A 19,521-nucleotide genomic window follows, 5' to 3' on the forward strand; every position below is an offset into this window, starting at 1 on the left:
TCTAGTGAAGAGCTTGATGTAAGAATAACAAGAAGAAGATAATCTTATGTTATATGGAAGAGAAGTTTGGGCATTTTTATGTGTATGACAATGGACAATGTCTGCTGAACTGTGATTGAAAAATTAATTCGTGTGTCATTAACTCGTCAAAACTGTGTAACCATGATAAATAGCAACCTGAAATTTGAAAGCAAGATTAAATATTAATAGAATGGGCCAAAATGTCTCATTAGCTTCATTAAAAAGGCCAATGTTTAGCTATACAGCTATATGTTTTGGAAGCAAAATTAATAATATTTTGGGTGAATGTGCCACATAAGCTCCATTAACTCTTTCTCTCCTAATGGACGACACCATCGTTGATTTCACCTCATTTAATTAAATGAATGTTTCATTCTATAAACTTTATTTTGTGTTATATAAAAAGAGCATGCTTTCTCCTTTAATTATATATCAAATAAAACATTTTCTGATAACAAACGGCAAAGCTGTTGAAGCTAAATCATAACAGGGCAGTGCAATAGTAATGAGGTAAATGAAGAATTCCTTTGAAACTTGGAAAAATACTTACGGAAAGAAAGAGTTAAAAAGGGTGTCTTTGCATTTTTAGATTTGCTTATGAGTCCATCATTTCGATGATTGATTAAAAAAAAAAAGAAGAGCAAGCACAAATGGTTTTATATCTACAAAAACTGTAACCTCATATAGCGACAGTTCTAGGCTTCATTACTGTTCTTAATCTATCAAATAGTAACAGGACACAGCAAGATGAGGCACACATGTTCAAGATGAGAATCACAACTAGGAACACATATGCTCCTGTGGAGTGGCTTAGTTCATCTCAAATATACGAGTCTAGTTATTCAACTCCTTCCATATTACAGATAGATACAAAAATAATATTACCAGTATAAACTCATGAACAACTGTTTGAGCATGTTATGAAATCATCACACTAGATCTATATAAAGCCATGAATTTACTGAAAATGTGTTCTTTAATATATACCTTACAGGTGTTCTTAAAAGTTCTTTAATAGTGAAAGTCAGAAAAACAATCACAGTGATGGTTCTTCAATAGTTATATTGTACTCAAAGCATTGGTTGACATTTTTAAGTTCACAAAAGTGTAAGTGGCCATGTGGTTTCTTTTCAGTTAAAAACAAAATTGCTGACAAGTGACCAAAACAGAAAAAAAAAATTGTAAGAAAAACAACTAATCTGAACAGATATAATACTGAGAGAATTCAACAATTTATATTGAATGACTATATACAAAGCAGCAACAAAAGGACAGAATAAAATAAATTTTCTATCAAATGAAAATATAATAAATACATCACAATTATAGCAGAGAAAAGGTCATAGATGTTTACAAGTGACAGCATTTTCAACATAAATAGGAGTGCTACATTTAATGGTACTTTCAATTGGCCATTAATATAATTTGTTGAGATAATATTTCATAATTTAAAAATGTACTGAAAATTTTATTTGAACATTCTGTTAATTTACAATGCATAGCACCTTGACAATGAATAAATCCATGGTGCCTACTTTACAGTTCATTTAAAAAAAAATACTGGTATATATAATTGACTTTAAAAATGTGATGTAACTTTTAAAAAAAAATATTTTCTAACAAGTATAAGCTTGCCAGTGATGTTTTAAATCCTTCTCAGCCATTTGAAAAAAATATAATTTTGGTTTGAGAAAAAAAAAATGCTTTAAATGGCAAAATAACTATAATGGCTTTTAAGAATCTTTTCTTAATTATAAAACATTATAAAGGTATAAGGCTTTACGAAGAGAAAGTGTTTTTACTGGTAACCCTGAAGCTTAGTGCGTGAGGGAAAGCGGTTTCGTACAGTCAGACATTTATCCCGGTCAATAAAAATGCTGTTCTTTTTAATGGCTATTTCTTTTTCCAAAGCCATTCTGTTGTCCTGCAAATCTTTGAGAGAGTTTTGTGCATCATTCAACTTTTGTTTGAGGGCGTCAATAGACTGGTTGATTTCATTCACTTCTCCAACCAGGCTGGTTGAATTAAGAAAGATAGTTTCATATTAAAATTCTTTCAAGGTTATTTATAGATAAAGAATTTTGGAAAGGAAGACAAAATAAATGGATCAAATTTTATTTTTTAAGTTCTGCCGATTAGCTACTTTGGCCTACATTTTTTTTTAACTTAAACACTTCATTTATTCATTTATTTAATTTAAACTATGTTTGAAAAAATATTTTTTTTAAATATTAGTTTTCGGAACAATACAGATAAACCCACAGGTTAAATTGATGTTAGCTCCATATAACTTGAAGTGAAAATTACAATGGAATAGGAGACTCATCATGTCAGGAATGTAGCCACTGTGTGTTAAAACACTACAACCATTTCTACTTCAATGCTAAATTTGTTGGTCTCTGTCTTAAACCACTATGGTTCATCTCTTTAAGCATATTTTCTTGTGGCTAGAGAGTCTAATTCTGGAGAAACATTCTAGCCCACAAGTCATAGTGGTACCAGCCTAAGAGTTAGAAGAGCCAGTCTTTTCTGTTTGGTTCATTTTTCTTTTAGGGCTGAGATGTTAGGTCATAGTGGTCATAGAAGTCATAGTGGTACCAGCCTAAGAGTTAGAAGAGCCAGTCTTTTTCTGTTTGGTTCATTTTTCTTTTAGGGCTGAGATGTTAGTGGTTGAAATGAAATTTATTAGCCAGTATTTTACCCTTGATCTCAGAGGCATATAAATTTCAACAGTATGCTTAGTAAAGTAATTTAAAGTACTCCCTTTTAAACCTTGTGATCTATGGGGCAGATGATGCAAAGGTCATCTTTTTCTTTGGCCAACAGTTAACGAGTAGGGTGTTAAGTGGCCAGCACAATGACGAACTGCCTTTACTTTCCCCAACTAAGATCAGGTACCCATTAGAGTTGGGTTGACTAATGGGCATCCTTAAAATCCCAAAATTAAAAATCCCAGTCCACACCAAGATTTGAATCCGGGACCTCTTGGTTAAGAAGCCAAGCACTTTACCACTCAGCCACCACACCCTGTATGCTCCACAAACTGTAAAAATAAAAGTTGATACTTTTGTGCTATTCAGAAATTTTTATATTAGTAAATTATTATAAAATATATCCAACTCACTGATATTGAGCTGGATCTCGACAGAGCTCTACTCCAGGTCTAAATGTTCTGTTATACAGGCGTGTCTGAGCAACCTTTAGAGGATCTTCTTTATCTCTAATCTCCTTTTGTAAGTCTTCAATATTCTTCTCTTGATCTTTCACCTGCTTCACTACCTGTAAATGATAAGAATAATAAAAAAAAACATTTTTCAAAGTCATAACCAGGGCCATATCAGGACTGATTGATGCACCAGCTGGTTTTGGTTTCCTTCCTATATATCTTCTATATGCATAAGTTCATTTGAAATACCAGTAATCAGGGTTCACAAGTGCTATTGATAAATAGGCTACATAGACTCTGCTCTAGTTACAGGTTTAGGCAAATTAAATACATTCCTTTACATTTAATAAATGTACTAAATGATTGCATACAGACATGGATATGCCTGCATAGAGCCAATATCTCGAACCTGCTCCTTATGTGTCTCACCTAAAAAACAAAAAAAAAAAAAAAATGGACAATCTGGAAATTGTGCACCTATAATGCACAAGTTCCTGTTGTCTGACATAAAAAAGGGACATCTAATGCATACCGGTATCTCTGAATTTTCCTATTACTACGAAGCTGAAGCATACAAGGCCATTTTAAACAACAAATTACTAATTCTTTAATTGGATGAATATTTGCATCGTGCAATATAACATCAGAAAGTCTGCTTCGAATCCTTTATTCTATTATTTAAAAAACAAAACAACAAAAGTTTGTTGTATTCACTTCCATCATGTATCATTAGATCTCTTGTGTAACTGTAGAGAACACCATCCAATTGAAAAACAAAATAAAAAACTTATGAACCCCTAATAAGTGACCTATACTTGATCCTAGAATCTTACAGGTTAATATATTAATTTCAAGAAAAAAAAAAGAACTCACTTTAACAAGGTTTTCTTCTAGCTTTGTCTTGGCATCTTCCATTTCTGTTATCCTCTTAGTAAAGTTGACATCCACTTGATCAGCTTGCTCTCGCATGTCACGAGTAGTGTCATCCAGAACATTATCTACTAATGTACGTAGCTGGATGCTCGCCATCCTCTCATGCTCGGCTCTGGCAATGTTGTCATGAGTAAACTGAGCCCAGGACTCTGGTGTAGACTGGCTGTTGTGTACAAATGGTATGCAAATAGAAAATGAGTGGAATAATTATAGCTTTCATACTTTTCAATAAAACTAATATTTAAAAAAATAAGATGTATTGACATATGACAGCTACTATTTATATTTGCTAAATAGAGAAAACAACAACTTACATTTCTTCAAACTTGGCAGCACCATCATGAAATTGTTTATTTGTGTGATGATTGCGAAGAGATCCACTTTTTGTTTCTATTTCTAAAGCCTCTTTTTTGTCGCTCCAATCCATTTCTAGGTTTTGCTTAGCATCACGATTGAGCCTGATAAAAAGAAATACATTGGCTTCCATAGTGTTAATTTGTAAAAATAAATGTTGCGGCAAGAGAAAATCCTTATCATTATAAAAAATTGTTTGCTCTGAGTTGTAACTAAAACATAAAATAACCACATAGGAAAAACATTTTTTTTTTTTGCTTTTTTTTTTCCTTATTGTAAAAAATGAATCTTTAATTGTAAAAAAAATAAATAATTTTAAAATATGGTCCATTGTGTACAAGCTATTTAATTTGTTTTGATTTACATATTTTGGATGCTCCTTTAGATCTGAAGATTAATAGCTTATCCTATACCAAACAGTAGAGGATAGCAGTGAAACAGGACAAATTTAAAGTTCAGAGCACATACCATGCACAACCACAGGCAGCCATCCTAATTTTTACATAAATGTCTGATATAACAATGAATTGATCTACACACATTTATTCATGTGGACAATAGCTTTATTGATTTTTACATTAGTGCATTCTAATGAGATCTTCATAAATTTTTTGGTTTACCTAATTTGTTTTTCACACTGATTTATTGTGTTCTTCAGCAGATCTTGCACATTGTTAATGATTTCAACTTCCTAGAAATATATGAAAAAGTACTTTGGTATTAATATCAAAAAGTTAAAATATTTTGTTAAAAGTTTACACATTTTTATTTTTTTGTAAGTAAAATTTCACATTTACTTTAAAATGTAAGTTTTTACAGTGCACTGTTTAACTCAAATTATATCCTACCTTGAGCAAGGATATTTCAACATCATCTTGAACAAGATCAACCCCCAGACGTCTCTGGCGACAGTTTAAGTTGTCTGTTGCTATGTGGAGAGGAATTTCAGTTGCTCTAAGGGCATTCTCAAGGCGTTTCTTTTGAGCCAACAGTAGATCAGTCTCATCAATTACATCCTGTTTAAAATCAATTTCCATACAATATTAAGATGTTTTGAAAAACTATATAAACCCAAGTACAGTAGAACTAATAGATGATTTAAAATGCATTCCTCCACAAACAGATAGAAGCTATGATTTATTGTAACTATATATACACTGTTCTTTGAAAATATACAGAAAAAAAAAACCAGATATTAGGACAGAATGCACATTTTTCTAGCTGAATAGTAGATCATTACACAATGGTATTCCATTTTGGTAATCCATGTTGATGTTGGCAATTTAAGTTAATTTACCAATGAGAGCAAATATATTTATACTTTACACTTTAAACTAAAAAGCCATTATGAAAATATTGACCACTCAAAAAAAATAAAAAAATTAACAAACTTAATATATATACTTAAACTACTGGTGATTAAGTCTTCTATTAGCAGCTATTAAAGCTTTAAATTCCCATATGCTCAACATTTAAGCCAAATTAAATAAGCAAAGGGACTGACTTAAGCATTCAAATGTATTAAAACAATTTTCAACCAAATAAACACCATTTGACTAGTATGTTTCAGCTTAACTTTCAGAAATGAAGATAAACAATGGGATGTATGGCTACCTATCAAGGGGGTTCAAGTTCAAATCAGGTCCACAAAAGAGATTGGACAATAGCAGACTAAGCAATTATAGCTTAGTTCACTACTGTTACATGTGCTACACAAAAGTAAGAAAAAACAACACTTTCTTCAAGACAGCTGGCTTGAAATTCAGGGTAAAATTAAGCCTTGACTAAGCAACCAAATACATTCTTTTAATACATTCTGTTCAGATTAGATTTAATTATTATCTTTGTGAATTACCACAGCTAGAATTAGATTGAAAGTACCAGTATAAAAATGTTTGTATTCAAGATGACTGGATTTAAAAACAGAATAAATGCATCAACAGAAATGCATTATAAAATCTGGCCTTGGCAAAGCAGCTAGATACATATTTACTTTACTCACTATTCAGACCAGTATCAATTATAATAATTATTTATGCAGAATAAAAACAAACAAACATGCAGTAACCAAAGTTCTTTGGAGTAGCACACCTGGAATCAGATGGAAACCATACAAGCACAGGACAATTAACTGCCCATGTTCAAGGAAGGGGGGATGCAGTTAAGCATAATATAGGTGGCCTACACATTTTTGTCAAAATCTTAAGATCAGAAATTACCAACTAGGGCGGAAATAACTCTGGCCTAGTTGTTCACTTTTTTTTTTTTATATAAGAATAGGAAAATGATGAAAACTTGCTGCAAAAAAAAAATAAAAAAATTTGGAAGTTTGAAAACATATTGTAAAATGTTTTCTTTTTAAAAAGTTTCAGTGGTCCATTAGTAGACTGAATTATCAGTGAATTACTAGGCTACCAAAATTAACTATTAGTAAATTATTATTACTATTAATGAAGCATTTAAAAAATGGTTACTTACTGATATTTCCCGGTTGAGCTCATATTTCCAAAACTCAATATTTTTAGCACTCTCGGCTAGTTTTTTGGTTGCTTCAGCTTGTGTTTTGTTTGTTGTTTCAATAGCCTCCTTGGCAGTACGTTTTGATTCGTGAATCACTCTCTCTGCATTATCTCGATCAACAAAAGATTGGTAGTATTTGGCATAGTTTGATTCATGCCATTCAGATGGATTATACTTAGCTGATCGAAAGCCCATAGTATAAATACCCATGTCGTTTCCCGTATTTCCTGCGTAAGTAATTTCCATGTTAGGATTCGGGTTTACAACTGGAGCAGGTGGTTCGGGAGGTATTTCTCGACTGGCAAGGGTCGCTGTTGCAGGTCTAACCTGCTCCACAACGATTGCTGCCATTCTTAAGTTCTTTAAAATCGAATAAACAATAGAGATCCTTCGAGCCACAAGTTGAATTTGCCTTATTCACTTTTTATGGACCGTCACTTAGATCTAGTCGTCAGTGGTTACGCTTACTTGCTTTCGTTTCTAAGGAAGTGGATGCCGTGAATGTGCGAGATTAAAAGGAGATGGCAAAGTTATAGATTATTTAGATATAGGTCTGTGCAGCTATTAAATGATTTCGATTTTTTTTTCTGGGACATAAATGATTAACGTAGACTAATCTAGATCAAGATTTGGCATTCTAGCTATAGAGTATAATAGACCCAAACACTGGACTATTAAAATATTCAAAGACTTATATCTTCATTTATATTTATTTTACCATAATGAGGATTCTAGAACATGTATAATGACAAATGCATGGTCACATGACTAAGCAAACCTAGTTGTGACCCACATATTTTTACGCATCTCGTGCATACAAAGCAGTTGTCCACTAGCAGTCTATTTAAATTTCATTTTCGTCTTTTGCACTTTTCTTTGTTTCTTGACTAGTAATTTTTCATCATATGTGTTAGGATTCACAGCGCTTTTCCTATGGACATTATTATCATTTACAGATTTTGTACTAGAAGAAAAAAAAGTATCATAGACTTTAGTAATCCACTTGTAGATTTAGTTCCAATAATCAAGATTCCACGCATCTGTTGAACATCAAACTTAAAAAAAAAAATTTGTTATCAGCTTTCAGTCACAAAACAACTATTGCAAAATCTCGTAGAGCAATGATTCGGCTATATAAGTCTACTTTTAAGAGTCATTCTAGTCCACATAATCACATGATTTGAAGGTAGCACCTGACTGGATGTTGGTCAGCCAGTCTTCCATTTGGCATGTTTATATTTGTCAGCATAGACCATGGCTATCGGCTGTCCCATCACTTGTCTTGTCACAACCCCTCTCAACATAAGCCAAGTCTTCCAAGCATTAACATTTATAACCCACACTTTTATATCAACCACAAAAATGGGGGTCATCAGTTTTCCCATGGGCCTGACACAAGTCCATAGACAAAGACTAAAAGGAGTCGCCTTACACATCACTGTACAATGAACTAATAAATGTTGCAATATGAATCAGAACTGAGTTATTCCTTTGGTAAAACAGATCTACTATAAGTAGAACTAATATTTTGAGTCTTTACTGCTGCGTCTGTTTACTTATGCATGTACTACTTACTCAAGTAAAACAAATAATTCTAAATATTTTTCACCGAAATCATTTTATTGGTTTTTATGTGTTGAACATTAAACTGAATAGTTTCATTATGTGGCAATTTAAAAAAAAAATGGCAAGACAAACAATTAAAAAAAAAGCAACTAAACTCTGCATTAAAATGGAACATTAAGTGTATTATGTACAAATAGATGACTGGTGGTAGGCTGAACAAAGCCCAGCTATGAACACTAGATGTGTGTGTGTGTGTGTGATGTACTGCTTGTACAAAAGCAATCGATGATACAATGTATAAGATTATACAATGTACAATAACAAATGGAGTTGTGAAGAAGAAGAAAAAATCCATTGATACTAGATTATCACACTGCACTAGTTGACATACTAGAAGTGGTATGTACAGAATGAAGTGATTACTTTGTTACATAATACATAACTACATCTTTCTGTGTGTTGGGTTTTTTAGCTTGTTTGTATTAAAACACGGCTAATAGAAAATAAACAGTAACAGGATAAAAAGATTGTGTACAAATGATATTCATTGTCTCCACATCCAGCTCTCAACACACTGTCACCATTCTAGTTAGCGTCATTCTAAACAAAACAATGAAATAAATACATTTTTTAACATTTTCATCAACAACAGAGTCTCTGATAGATTGAAATTCACCAACAACGACCTCAAACACAGATGCACACTTTAGACCTAAAATAAAACAAAATTGACTAAAACAGACAAGAAAGTAACACAAACTTTGCATTCCAAAATACATTTAAGCATTAAAAAAAAAAAGCTTCCTAAACAGGGGTAAAAAAATGACTACCGGGATCTCAATACTTTTGTTATGGCCACACGCTGAGAACAAGTAAACAAATTCCTATAAACCAAATTTGTATCAATGTATTTACATTTTATCAGCACACATTTAACAGCACAATAAGTGTGAATAGGCCTCAAACTTAGTGGGTAGTTGACTCTAGAAAATGTCATTTCAGGTCATTAAGTTAAAGCACTGTACTGTTTTAAGCAAGACGTATTGATCATTGTATAAGAACATTTTCACATAATCAAAAAACATTTTATTGAATATTTATTATCATCATAATAATTAAATACAACAAATAAATGTAAAAAAAAAATATGTAAATATACAATCCAAAATAATATTTGAAACTGGTTACACATTTCTGCCACATCACAAAAGTCATTAATAAGTAATAGAGAACCACAAGTTTTTTCAATAAACAAATCTTAACCAAAATTGTGAAAATGGACAACAAGCAATTTAAAAAAAAAACTTTGTACAAAATTACAAAAAAAAAAAAAAAAAAAAAGAATTATTAAACTGCATTTGCCAAGACAATTTTTGTATGTATGATAGTGGATGCATGATCTCAACATGTAAAACTTCCCCACAAAAAAAATTTAGTGTTAGATAAACTTGTATACCAAACATTCGCTCGCGTAACACAATGTCTTTTAGTGCAGCAAAATTAATAGAGCTTAACTGCATCAAGCAAACAATGGCTAGACAACTCAACAATAGCTGAATGCAGCAATATTCTTTCTTGGATCCATGACACACTGAGACCCTTTCTTGCAATTACTTAACACATGAATTACTCGACAGCCAAAGGAAAGTGCAGATTAAAAATGACTGCAAAAATATTGAAGGTTAAATACATTTCTGAAAAAAAAAATTACAGCAACTAATGTTTCTGTTTCTCTGAGCTCTCAGTTATATATTCTAAACAAAAACCCATATATATATATATATATATATATATATATATATATATATATATATATATATGGGTTTTTGTTTAGAACTTACATTTAAAACAAATGCACTAAAATATATGAAAATAGTTTCCAACCAATAGATTTTAAATAATAGTTTCAAAATATTCTTCTGTTTTGTTAAAGACTTAAATAGCAAAGTCTTTATAAATGACACTATTATTCAAATATCTGGTATAAGCAAAAAAGGTAACTCCTAATTAATGATGAATGTAATATAACATTATAAAATAATTGAGGTAAATAAAAACATGTATTGGGGTACCAAAATAAAGACAAACTGTAACACAGATATAACAGTGCTGGAAATATTATGACTTTATAGGTGTTTGCGTGACAGTGGAGAGGTTTCATTATCCTTTATTCCAGCTCTCGTACACAGTGAACTGGCCTCAATTCAGACAGGATTACCAAAACTCAAAAAAGGGAAAACACACACAAAAAACATCACTAGTCAACAGTCAAGATGATCTCAAAATTGCAACACAACAAAAGAACATTCACTACCCCATTACTAAGCATCAATCATTGATACCGATATCACCTTTGATCATTAGGAATCAGTTGTATGACCACTGCAATTAGAACGTGGTACAAATGCTTTCTGTGAGAATAGGTTGCATTTAGTTCAACATATTCTGTAAACTTATTTGTTTATTTACTTGGCAGTCAGATAAAATGAACAATAAATATTTGTGTGGGACGTCTTTGAAACATTATACCTTCATGTGTCAGCATGACATAGAATAATAAGATCTGCACAAAAGAAATATGCTTCTAAATAGACTAACACTGTTTATACACACACAAAAATTAAATGGAAGTTGCACTGAGAAATAAAATCCCCAGTTGTTTGCACATAGCAATGATAATCCAAAGGTATATTTTTCTTATCAATTATATTTAGCTCAATTATTTAAAAAGCAAGAAAGGCCTATTTCTTTTGCTTAAAATACTAACAGAATTTAAAAATAGTTTCAACAAGTGTGAAACAGAACAAACTATTGTAAATTAACAAATACAAAAAAAAAAAAAAAAAGCTAAGTTAAGATAACTGAAAACCAAACAAGTATATTAATAGGTGGCAGATTGTTATATAAAAAAATACCCAGATTTTAGTCTCCATGAGAATGATCTATCTACAAGTGTATATATAAAAATAAACACTTTAAAAACATTATTGCATTTGTCTTTTTTAAATTTTGCCAATTCTAAAAAATAAAAATAAGGCAAATATTTTAGACAAAAAAAAAAAAAAAAAGCTAATTTATGATTTTTAAAAAAAATCAGTGGGAAAAAAAAAAGAAATAAAAACTCATGCCAGAATGTCTAAATATATCAGCTGCCATCAACAATGCATGCTATTTATATAGTATGACTTTTATAAAGGATAAAACTTAAAGAGTATTGATGGTTGTATAATCTTCATTTTGTTTACCTAGAGGACTGTAGTGTTAGGACATTGTTTAACATCTACTGACCTGTGAACCAATCTTACACATATTCACACACACACACACACACGCTGACTTATTTGTACAAAAATCTGTATCTACTTATAAATATTCATAAACTCGCTTTAACTTATATTCCCTTATAACAACAAAAAAAATAAAGAATGACCAATCTGTATGGGGAAATATCCAAGAAATAATACAATCATTATGTCCATAAAATAGTCTAAAAGTTTTCTACAAACTCACTGCCTGCTTTTACCACCAAAGCCTGAACACTGGCTAGCAATAGAGTATAAACTTCCTTTTTAAGAATGCAGATAAAACGTTTTAAAACTTGTTCACTCAAGTTCTGCCTTCACTGACATTTCTCCATCCTCATCAATCTTCAATCGTTTGCCAGAAACATCCAAGTCTTGTGAGGACATATCATCCTGCGCCCTTTTGATTTGTACTCCCATCTGTTGAGGCATCTGATAACCAAGAAAAGCAACATGAAATTTATTGCCATAAAAAACAACAACTTTAAAACGCTTAAAATGAGTTGGATTTAGTAAAAATGTACAAGAAAAGTAATTTGATATTTAAATCTAGTTATATAAAAGTTATGCTTTGAGAGCAATTGAGCCCATGCATTAAAACCATAATTATGCCAGTCAGCAATAGAGATGTACATACCAAAACGTGAAGTGCAGGCTTTTCTTGAGAATGCCAACCATTTCCACCAGATTGCTGATCTAAGGGCTTCTGAAGTATGACTTGTTGGGAGAACATCTGTGGCTGGATTATCTGCACATGTTGACCAGCCATCTGCTGCTGAATAAGAGTGACCTGTCCTGTCTCACCGCTTGAAGACTTTGCCACCATCAGTGGCTGGTTGGTATGCAAGTTTCTGACCAATGTGACTGGGGTGACTGTTCTTGACTGAAACTGGGCTTGACTTGCAGTAGCTACTATTGAAGCTATTTTTTGAGATGCTCCAGTCAATTCCAAACTTACAGCTGTTGAGTATTTAGTTCATTAAAATTTACACTTCCAAATGAAACCTAAAAATACTACATTTACGTCAACTTCTTTTGCATATAAGAAAGTCTTGTTAATTTCTTTATAGCTAGCAGTCAACTTCTTATGTTCTTCATCTAATGAAAATGCACTAAGTTGTTGGTCCCCCAAACACTTTGATTTATATCACAGGTACAGATTATTACATGGTAATCCAATATATTATTTTATAGAAAGCATAGATTTATATATTCTTCAAAGTCTAGATGAATAAGAGCAAGTTACCTTCTCCATTTTCTCTTTTGATCTCTAAATGAGTACCATTAGTCAGAGTGGTGCCTATCGGACCATTCAATAAGACTTGACCAGGGTTAGCCATGATTATTTTGGGCTTAGCTATGACTGAGGGCAACTGGTGTACTGCCGCTGTGCTGGCACTAACAGTCACTGGAGACATAACTCTGGAACCTGTTAAAACAAAATTCTACATTCTAGTAAACTATTTTTCAGAGCAGCTTTTCCTTTCAGTAACTACTGCAAAGATCCAAACCGCAATTAGTTACAGCTTTGTGCCCCCCCCCCCCATATTACTCAATTATTTTCAAAATAAATTTGTCTGCACATTCTATGGATTTTTATTTAAATTACAAAAAATAATAATAATATAAAATTACCCAAATTATTTTCATAAAAATAAGCTAACCATTTTTAAAGTGATTTCATAACAGGAATGCAATATTCCTTTTAATAAAGTGATTAATTTCCCTTTGTAAGCCAACTACAAACCTGAAGGTGAACCAGGAGCAGATTGGGAGAACCGTAAATCAGTTATCATTGGATGAGGGTGTTGGAGATGCCCCTGCATATTTCCGACCTGTGTAGTTGAATGAGTAACTTCAGTTTCCATGCCCGCTTCAGGTATTGGACTGCCTTCTCTGGAAAGGCAGTCTGGAGTAAATGATCCAGCTAAATGACTGGGGCTTGCTGGTGCAGATCTGTAAATTAAACCGACCAACAGTTAGATAATAAGAAAATATAAACTAACATAAAATTCTAAAGCTAGAATGGCATAGGACAAATCACCTTGACGAAAGTCCTCCAAAAGGAGTTCTGAAGCAAGGCACACCACGCTGCCTTCTTCGCCTAAATGCCTGTGCTGTCAATTTTGTTTCTGAAACAGGATCGATGCGCCAAAATGAGCCTTTTCCTGGTTCTTCTTGAGACCTAGGAACCTTGATGAAGTATCGATTCAAGGAAAGGTTGTGCCTAATAGAGTTCTTGAAAAGAAAAGAATTTTGTTAAAAATTGTGTATATATTAAGTAATATCTAATATCTATATAAAAAATAACATTATTTTTTAAAAATTAGAACTTAAATATTTATTTCTTCTACTAAAGTTTATCAACTGTAAAGAAATTTTTAAAATTTTAATAATAAAATAAGAAAAGATAGCTAAGTGTGAAAATGTATGTTTAATGAAATATATTTAACACACCTGCCAGCCTTTGTCAGCAGTTCTGTAATAAGGGTAGTTTTTGGTAATATATGCATATATCCCAGACAGTGTAAGCTGTTTATCAGGGGCAGATGTAACAGCTTGCACTATCAACTGGGCATAGGAATATGGAGGTTTGGATTCATCCCTTGATGAATCCCCAGTAGAAGAGGTTGTTGAAGCAGGAGTAGAACTGCCATCACGATCATCACGAGGGTTAGCTGCAGCAAAAGCTGCCTGAAGATCAGGAATCAATGTGAACCTGGGATTGTGAGATGATCCACTACGAGGACTAGTGGGACACGAGTTTGCAGCACTGTCAAAATAAATTTAGTTGAATTAGATGCATTTTTCTATACCTTGTTTGTTAACAAAACTTAATAACACATATTTACCTTTTTTTTTTTTTAAAAAGTAAAAACTGGATTGTCATTTTTTTTTTCACACTTTAATATTTAAATGAGTGTGGAGAAAAAAAACAGTCATTAACATTATTTTGTCCAGCAATAGTCTATATATAAAAAAAAAAAAAATCACCTTATTGTGCCTGTAGGAGATGGACAAGGACTATTTGAAACTGCTTCCTGAGGTTCTGGTATGTTGATTTTTAATGGAGGTATTGGCTTCTTTTTAGGAGTTGTCACAGAGACAGATGGAGTAGGAGGGATTGCTTCATCAATTAATGACTGAAATTTGATCTTGATGTTGGTACTTGGAAAACGCAATGTACAACTGTAGGAAAATAGACACATTTCTTAAAAAATATGCACCAATGCAAAAATAAAAATGAGAAAAACAACAAAATAAGGCCAGTTAAACTAAATCAAATGAATTTCTTTTTAAACCCATACAAAAAAAAATGAATTTAAAATATCTAGAATTAGATTTATTTATTTATATCATTAGATAATAACATTAATTACCCAGTCATCAATGGTCACTTATAATTAATAGTGTTGTGATAATATACAAATGTAAACACTTTAAAAAAGGCTTTTTAGTAGAAAAAGGGAAAAGAGATAAGACTCCCTTGAATAGTTCAAGTTTTTCTTCTTGTATTTTCTATTTGCTTTTTTTTACATGCTGATATGGTATAGGTCTAAATCAAAGTTCAAGTATCTATCAGAGTAGACTAGTTTTACTTTTAGTAACTTTATGTTACTAATTCTTGATTAGGCTGTAACCTATATAGTATTTTCTAATGTAGATAAGTAGAACTGTATTCCAAACCTAATGACTAGTTAAGTCAAGTAAAGTAGAACAAAAATGTTGACTACTTTAACTTGAGATATGAAAATAAAGGTAATAGTTTATATTGTGCTAGCAGAGTAGGACCACAGAAAGAGCTGTATCAGATATGGAAGGTAAATTTAGATTTTAGATCTAAAAGAAGTAAAAGTAACAGTGACGATCAATAAGCCAAATCATCAAATGTCTTCTGTTTTCAAGCAGCACAGATGATGTAAGCAAGACATTGAATCAGACTCTTTTGCTGAAAATAAATCTTTTATTCTATAGAAAGTATAAACTAGTGTAGGTCTAGATTAATCTTGAATAGAAGACAAGTCACAAGGTCAGATAAGTTTAAACCTACTTTAGAATTTATTAATAAATTTTAGATCTAGAGCCTAGAATCTAGCTAGAAGATGCTAGAGTAGCAGCTAGGGCTAGACTAGAGCTACATTAAAATTAACATCTCCATGCCAACCAAATAAATTTTTGTAAGAAATGCAAAAAGGAAAAAACAACAAACAAAAAAAAAAAAAAACACTAATTTTTAATTATTTTTTTTATAGATTATATCTACTGATTATACTTATAGATCTACTATAAACTCTATATAATCATCTAGAATCTAGTGCTAGATTCTAGAGCTACTCTACTCTAGATCTTATTTAGATTAGATTCTGGTACTGGTCTAGATTCTAGATCTATTATAATATTAATTTCTAGATTCTAGATCTAATCTAGATATATAAATATATATTTATAATATTATATGATCTAGACTCTACGACTAGAATCTAGATATCCTGATAGATTCTATTTAAATTTTAAATCTATATTTGTAATCTTAGACTTAGTCTAGTTACTCTAGTAAACTCTAGATATCTAGTAGTAGATTCTAGTAGACCAGAAGTCTATATAAATATTATTCTAATTATTGACTAGTTACTTACTACTAGATAACTAGATCTAGATCATTAGAATTAGATACACATGTAGATTTCTAGTAGCTTGTAGATCTAGATCTATTCTAGAATAGTAGAATCTAGGTCTAGTAACTGGAAGTCTAGTATATAAATAAATTAATAGACTAGATTTATCATTTTAGTAGATTCACTAGATAATTTAGAAGATTGACTAGATTCACTAGATCTATATCTAGATTATTTACATTTATTAAATAAGTTATTAGATCTAGATCTATATTAATTATAGATCTATTATAGATTTTTAGATTGTCACTAGAACTAGAATTTAGAATGACTAGAATCAAAGATTCTCATTCTAGATTTTCTCTAGATATTAAAATTAAGATATTACTAATTAGACTCTATAACTCTATATTAGAACTAGAATCTAGGCCAATCTAGGCTAGATAGATGACAAAGGCAAGAATCAAAGAGAGATTTTGGAAATTCTCTCACTTCCTTTACTTTGCTTATTATTAATAAACAGAAGAGTTCATTGGTTGCCATTAAATCATAACAATTAGGCTGTTTACATTTCCGCCATCTTGGACAGAGCACATGGTTACATACAAATGTCCTCAATCGTAAATAAATAAATCTACCATTACAAAGACCATATCCGGTGCAATATAAATATTTGATTATACTCTTAGATTGAAATAATAAACAAACAGACGTCTTCATATTTAAACATAGATCTAGTCTAGAGCCTAAATAGTCTATCAATACAGATAATAATATGGGTTGGTGCGTTTCAAGATAATTATAATGCTAGACTCGAGTCTAGACTCTAACCCAGTTACTGTTTTTAATCGCTGTTTGTTAACCGTTAGGGCTAAAAAAAAATAAAAATAAACAAAACTTACGTGCAAGGCAGCTGTAAAGGCGGAGCTCCCTTTCTTTGAAAAATACCATCAATAAACACTCCATTTTTACCATTACATTTCATAAAAAAGTTAGGGTGTTCAGAAAAAATTTCGAGATGCACGCGAGAAATAAAACTTGAGTGGCCCATGTTGACATCAACATCGCCTTTGCTACTATTTCGTCCGATGGTAATGCGTGGCTTCCTCATAGTGAATTCGAAGTCTCTCCCTTCTAGCCGGGCAATGGCTTCGCCATCTGAGCTCCATGCCGATCTAGATGGACTTGTAGGAGCTGATTTAAGGGCTAATAACGCAAGAGCGTGGTTGTTTGTTGGATGTTGTATTCCAGACATAGCAAAATCTAGCACCGCTAAAATGGCAGCTCATGGAGAGGAAAACAACATACCCTGTACCTGTGTTTACATGATCCAACAATTTTTCCCATAATGCCTTGCGAAATTAATCATGCCGCTTGTTGTCTCGACCGCTATGATAGTGTTGTCAATTGTACCTATTTATACGAGGTTCTTATTGAAAACAATTCAAAGAAAATTATGTCAAGTTTAATCAAGATTGTTCAAATAATCAAATGATGTTGATTTCTATTTTTAAAAAGAACATATCTACACAAAGTTAGAAAACATAATTTATTTTATACTGAGTATTCTTTAAAACGTTTGAAGAACAAAGTTTTTCTTACTCTGACCACTTTTATAGGCTATTCCCCCTTCCGTTTTCTTTGTTCTCATCTGTAACATTAGTAACAATAAAGATGCTACATAACTAGTATAAATATATATTATTGTGTCTTTCATAACATGCATTTCTCAATTAAGTTTAAATTAAGGAGGGTGCTCGGGGAAAGTATCTTGGTCGTGACTGGAACCTGCATAGTATTTCAAACCCTAGCCACGATAAGTCCCTTCTGACACGTAATGGACTAATCGACAAAAAGATTCATAGTTGGCACAGCTGATAACTTCTCCCAGACGCATACCACAGTAGCCTATTTAGTTCATGACCCTCATTGGGACACCATTTGGATTTTAGAAAACGATAGATTCTTTTTCTTAATATTGAAAATAGATCTAGATCTAAATACATTAGTAAACATAGAATCTAATATTATAATATAAATAAATAAAAGTTCAATTAGCAAATAGACACAAATCTTTCTTCTCTCTCTCTTTCTCTCTCTCTCTCTTAAGTTTATTATATTTTTACATACTACAAATCCCCATGAAGGCATTTTTTTTTTCTATTCTACTTTTATTTCAATCAAATAATATTGGTCTGCATTGCAACAGTCCATATTATACGTTAATGTGATAAAATGCAAAATTTTCGTTTATATTGCGCTGCTAAAAAAAAATTAATGTAGTCTCACAGCGCTTTGAGGCCAACGTCACAGCTAGCTCTCCTACAACGAAAGTCAAGGACATGATGAGATAATAATGAGATGTACTGCAAATCGTTCACAGACAATTCGTTCACGCGACAATTCGTTCACCGGACATATCCTTCACCATGAACTGGTTCACAGACTTGTTCACCGACATTTGGTTCAAGACAAATGGTTCACACGACAAAAGGCTCACTGACGATTGGTTTATCGGCATTTTGTTCACCGTCAAATCGTTCAATAGATAGTAATTAATTAACATACTGTTATATAGTATTCTCGTCGCGGGTTTAATTAGTCTACATTAAATAAAAAGTACATTCAAGGGATTGATACATCAGAACTTTTGTTGCTATTTCCAAAAAAAATATTATTTTTGCTAGAGAGACGTATAGATTTGGGCCTAATTTGAGTTTCTTTGTTAATTTTTCTCAAGCATGTGGACAGTATGTGAGAAAACAAAACAGACCTAAAAAACAAAACTTGCGACCTTACCTTAACAATTTAAATGGACACTTAGCCTATAGGCCTATATAGGCAAAGTTTTAAAACGTTTTTACTTTCCCCAGCTACTTTTACTGTCAGTCTTGTAAGCGAACCAGATAATTAAAAAATAAATTAAAAAAAAAAAAGAAAAAAAATAGAATAAAAATTTGCTATTTGTGTAATTAACTTTTTTTTTTTAAACGTTAAAAGTATATAGCCTAACACTTGTCTCTAGTAGATATTTTCAATGCTA

General features: G+C 31.8%; 2 protein-coding genes across 2 annotated transcripts; both read right to left on the reverse strand.

Moving 5' to 3' along the window:
* Window positions 1-1,063: 1,063 nt before the first annotated feature.
* On the reverse strand, window positions 1,064-7,477 carry LOC106074108 (tektin-4-like). The gene is made up of 7 exons (XM_013234833.2): window positions 6,953-7,477; window positions 5,323-5,490; window positions 5,095-5,165; window positions 4,435-4,578; window positions 4,061-4,283; window positions 3,146-3,300; window positions 1,064-2,036 (listed from the first exon to the last, which is right to left on the reverse strand). The coding sequence occupies exons 1-7, from the start codon at window positions 7,343-7,345 to the stop codon at window positions 1,820-1,822; spliced, it is 1,371 nt and encodes a 456-aa protein (XP_013090287.2). The 5' UTR covers window positions 7,346-7,477; the 3' UTR covers window positions 1,064-1,819.
* Window positions 7,478-10,371: 2,894 nt separating this feature from the next.
* On the reverse strand, window positions 10,372-17,798 carry LOC106074106 (forkhead box protein K1-like). Its single transcript, XM_013234831.2, has 8 exons — window positions 17,381-17,798; window positions 14,857-15,051; window positions 14,320-14,635; window positions 13,907-14,100; window positions 13,610-13,818; window positions 13,109-13,291; window positions 12,500-12,822; window positions 10,372-12,294 (listed from the first exon to the last, which is right to left on the reverse strand). Exons 1-8 carry the CDS (start codon window positions 17,731-17,733, stop codon window positions 12,163-12,165), a joined length of 1,905 nt encoding a protein of 634 aa, XP_013090285.1. The 5' UTR covers window positions 17,734-17,798; the 3' UTR covers window positions 10,372-12,162.
* Between the last annotated feature and the right edge of the window lie 1,723 nt (window positions 17,799-19,521).

The sequence above is a fragment of the Biomphalaria glabrata genome, chromosome 2 (genome assembly GCF_947242115.1).
Source record: "Biomphalaria glabrata chromosome 2, xgBioGlab47.1, whole genome shotgun sequence".
NCBI lineage: Eukaryota > Metazoa > Mollusca > Gastropoda > Planorbidae > Biomphalaria > Biomphalaria glabrata.